The sequence below is a fragment of the Elephantulus edwardii genome, unplaced genomic scaffold (genome assembly GCF_000299155.1).
Source record: "Elephantulus edwardii isolate Elephantulus edwardi_28Jun2011 unplaced genomic scaffold, EleEdw1.0 scaffold00026, whole genome shotgun sequence".
NCBI lineage: Eukaryota > Metazoa > Chordata > Mammalia > Macroscelidea > Macroscelididae > Elephantulus > Elephantulus edwardii.
The window spans coordinates 6,106,116-6,110,692 of record NW_006399776.1 but is presented as its reverse complement, the minus strand read 5'-3'; the positions used below and the strand labels follow the sequence as shown (position 1 = coordinate 6,110,692).

General features: G+C 46.2%; 1 protein-coding gene across 1 annotated transcript in view; it reads left to right on the top strand.

Annotated features, from left to right (window-relative positions):
• The first annotated feature begins 745 nt into the window (after positions 1–745).
• The window catches only part of VPS18 (vacuolar protein sorting 18 homolog (S. cerevisiae)), a 13,523-nt gene continuing 9,691 nt past the window's right edge, over positions 746–4,577 (top strand). Inside the window, exons 1-2 of the mRNA XM_006883003.1 lie at positions 746–869; positions 1,845–1,998. Of these exons, the coding sequence (XP_006883065.1) occupies positions 779–869; positions 1,845–1,998 (245 nt within the window). The 5' untranslated portion in view covers positions 746–778. The remainder of the gene's footprint in view (positions 870–1,844; positions 1,999–4,577) is intronic.

Below are 4,577 nucleotides of genomic sequence, written 5' to 3'. Positions count from 1 at the left end.
CGCTACTTTTGGGAAACTGATGTGCCCCTGTGTGTGAGAGAAGGGAGGTTAGAACTGCTCTACCTGAACCTTGTGAAGGTGGAATCAAGAATCATTTGGAAAGATGGGAAGCGGAGCTGAACAACGGAGGCTGAGCGGTCAGTCTGGGAAGCTAGCCGACCAGACTTGCCTTGAAAGACGCTATAAGCACAGTGAAGTGGACTGAAAAGGTCCAGAATGCCTCCTCGTGCCGAAACCTGGAACCGCAGCAAGGTCCTGACAGGCCTGTGTACAGCCGGAGCCAGCCCACTGCATTGCTCCTCCCCGCCCGGGTAACTCTCAATACGCAGAGCCTTTCCTCCTGGTTCAATTCCAGCCCCAGGAGAGGATTCGGGCCCCGCCTCCGCGGCCCTCGCAGCCCCGCCCCGCGCCGGCCCTGCGCAAGCGTGCTGGCGACTCTGAGAACTCGGAAGTTGCGTGTTAGGCGCCCGTCACGGGGGAGGGAGTCAGCTGAGGTGCCGGGTGTCAGGTTAGGCTCACCTGGGATCCGCTGCAAGAAGCCCGCGACCCCTTAGGGGCGGGTGTGGGTTGCAGTGCCGCGTCAGGTTAAAGCGGGAGGTTTCCCGATCTCCTCCTTCAATAAACCGAGTCCGATAAAAATCTTCGGGATTTTAAAAAGGAGCCAGTGGCAAATTGTCAGATTTGCCAGGGAGAGCTTCTCCGGGGTGGAGGGGATCCCTTGGGAGGAGCACAGTTGCAATCCCCAGGCGCAGGACGAAAGGCCCCGAAGCCAAGCACCATGGCGTCCATTCTGGATGAGTACGAGGACTCGCTGTCCCGCTCGACGGTCCTGCAGCCCGGCTGTCCCAGCGTGGGCATCCCCCACTCGGGTAAGAAAGAGCTTCACTTCCCTTCTGAGCCCTCCTGGAGCCTGCAGCGTTCAAGAACTGAGGTTCACTTCGGGGGGGGGGCGTGCAGTCCTGGTCTAGGCCCCCCTACTACTCTCGGGTCCTGTTGGCCTGGTGGAAGTTTGAAAGCCACTGGAGCAGTTATGTCCACCCTTCTAAGAGGGAACTGGGACCTAGGAAAGGAAGTGACTTGCCTATTGCTCCGCATCTGGGCTACTGCGAGATCTAAGAATAGACTAAGACTTCTTCTGATCTTTGATTTTGTGCATTTCCCAGCAGGCCCTTTCCAGGTGGTTAGGAGGGAGCTAGCAAGTTGGTGAAAGGAGAATGGAAAGAAGGGATGATCTTGGAAGGAATTGTGGCAACGAATGGGGTGGGGGCGGGAATGAAGTTGAAATATTTAAGACCTTGGTTAGTCTTAGGTGGCATCTGTAGTTGAGAGAAAAGTTTTGCATAAAGTAGTGCAGAGCTGGTAGAGGGATCTGAAATGATGATAGGTTTTGAGCAGTTGTAAAGGAATGAAGGTAAAGACTTAAGTGGCAGCGTTTGTTAACACCACTACTTGGAACTCTTTTCCAGGGCTCCCCCTGCCCAGCAAGGAGTTTCATCCTTCCCCCTAAGCCTTACTAAAAGCATTACTGCCAGGGCAGGGAGAACAGGAGAGGTAGAGCTAGACTGCTTTAGTTGAGCTGGGATTGCTGGTCAGAGACTGATAAGAGTATCGGCAAGTCAGCACCCCACTACCACTAGGAGCAGGTGGTACTGCATGGTATAAAAAAGCATCTCCAGAGTTTAAAGAGGCTCTGGAATCCCTCACGCCTGTCAGAGTGTAGGGAAAGCCCAAGACCAGAGTGTGGAGTTGATTCACCAGCTACTTGATATTCAGCTATTTATCCTGTTTGTCTCCTCTGCTTTTCCTCTTTCAGAGCTTACCTTTTCTTCACTCTCCATTTGTAGGTTATGTGAATGCCCAGTTGGAGAAGGAGGTACCCATCTTCACAAAGCAGCGCATCGACTTTACCCCTTCCTTTACCCCTTCTGATCGCATCACCAGTCTTGTTGTCTCCTGTAATCAGCTCTGCATGAGCCTGGGCAAGGATACGTTGCTCCGGTAACTGAGAGTGTGGGGGAGGGGGAAACTGGAAGAAAAAACCCCCAAATACTTCATCTCATTGTGGTCAAGTCAGAACCGACTCATAGCTGACCCTCCAGTGGGTTTTTGGGAAGCTATAAATTGCACAGAACGAGATTGCTTTTTTCTCCCCCAGAGCCACTTTTAGATTTGAACTTCCAGGGAAGTGCCACCTTTGGGTTAGCAGCACAACTTCCTACAGACGGTGCCACCAGAGCTCCCTGGGGGAAGTTGGGGTGGTATTAGGAGACTGATAAGTGACCAAAGTCTGAGCATGTGAAGCAGTGAATTTGGAGTTTCCAAGAAATAGCTCATTTCTTTCCCAAGAGAGTCGGTATAGTATACCTAGTGCTGTAGAGTTGACTCCAACTCATAACAGCCCTGCATTGGGTTTCCAAAGCTGTAAATCTTTCTAAGACAAGATTACCCGTCTTAATCATATGGAGCAGCTGCTAGTAGATTTAAGCTACTGACTTTTCTGTTAGCAGTGCAGTACTTGAACACACTATGGCACCACAGTGCTGTAATATAACAATTAAGGGAGGTCTGCTGGTGTGGCCCATAGTAAATTATGTTGCTGCCTCTAAGGCATTGCTTCTCTGGTGATTCAAATCCACCAGTGACTCTGCAGAGAAAGCTAGGCAGTCTCCTCCTATGCAGTTTACACTGTTGGAACACCGACTGAAGGGTGACCTTATGAGTTGGTCCCAACTCTATGGCAATGAGTAAGATAATATTAAAGATTCAGGTAGACCTTGATTCAGATCCTAACACTACCACTTCCCAGCTATGGAATCTTGAGCAAATTAGTCTTTCTAAACTTGTTCACTCAAGGTAATGTGACTACCACATAGATATACCATAAATGGAAAGAGGATGAAAGTCACACAAGTGTTGAGGACTTTCCTTCGTAGGGTCGCTATGAGTCGCCTACAACTTGACGGCACTTAACAACAACAACAACAACAACATAAATGGAAGTAGGAATCTCTAATGGCATAGTGTACAGAGAGATGTTCTGCTTACCCATAGGCGACACCTCTGGTGGTTCACATCCACCAACAACTCTGAGGTAGAAAGATGAGCAGTCTCCTCCTGTGTGATTGACTGTCTCCTAAAACTTGGTTGAGGGTCAGCTGTGAGTCAGTTCGGACTTAATAGTTATGAGTGATAAAGAAACAATTTTTTAAAAACTATTTTTAAAATTTTTATTATTTTTTGTGTGTGTACCATCAAATTGGCTCTGACTGGTACAGGAGGAGATTGCCCCTCCTTCTCCAACAGAGCATCTGGTGGATTCGAACTGCGGTGGATTCGAACTGCGTACCTCTGGGATTGCAGTACAGCTTCTTGCCACTAGTCCACCAGAGCTCCCTTAGAAACAATATTTGACAAATTAAAATAAACATGTCTACTGTTGTCATATTAATTCCACCTTGTAAGAATACTATAGAATGAAATAGAACTGTCCCACAGGATTTCTGAGGTCATGACTCTTACAGAAGCAGGCTACCACATCTTTCATCTGTGAAATGGCCAGAGGGTTCAAATCACTGACTTTAGATTAGCACCACTTTAACCATAGCCCCACCAGAAATGCCTACAAAATTATTTATCTGTAAGAAAAACCAAAATTCTTTATCTAGGTGTATAAACACACCTATCTGGGAATAAACAGACTTATACACAAAAAATTACTTTTACATGAAATGATTCCCTAAATGTGAAAAATAAAACAATGAGAAAAGTAGAACACTTAATTAATTTTGTATTCCTGGGCTAAAGGGAGATCTACCTTCTTACATAAGGTAGTGAGACTTTAAGTCATAAGAAAAAGATATATGTGATGATTAAGCACTTGCTTCTGGGGCTGAACAAAAGAAGATCATTGAATCATTGATCAAGACAAAGGATAGCTGAGAAAATAATGATGTTTCACATTATTAAGGACTTGCATTCTTACTCCTTAAAAATGCTCTTATAAATTAATTATAGACTCTTCAGTAGAAAAAGAGGACAAAGAATATAAATAAACAGTCAACAAAAGAACTCTACATTTCCAGTGTTGTTGCTGTTAATTGCTGATGAGTTGATTCTAACTCCATGTGTGCGGAGTAGAATCACTCTGGAGGGTTTTAAAAGCCAGAATCCGATCACCAGGCAACTTTGGGAGGGTTTGAACCCTTGTTTGGCTGATAGTCGCCCAAAAGCTTCCTAAGTTTTCAATAAACATGTGAAAATATCTTCAGTCTCTGGGAAATGCAACTTAAAATAACAAAATGCCCAGGTTTTGTTAACCTTCTAAATTGACAAAAACCAGCCAAAACCAATCCAATCCAGTCAGCTCATACACAGTTGTGAACAAAATAAAACCAACCAGACCATCCACAGCCAAAACAAGAACTCACCTTTTAAAATCCAGCAGCTACCCACACATGTCTTCAACTGAAGACTCAGTCCCAAAAGAATTTTAAAACTCTGTGTGAACTGATTAGTTTGGATGGTTTGGGCTGGCAATGAGCTGTGGGCCAGGGGCCTCTTGTTGGAACCATTCAAGG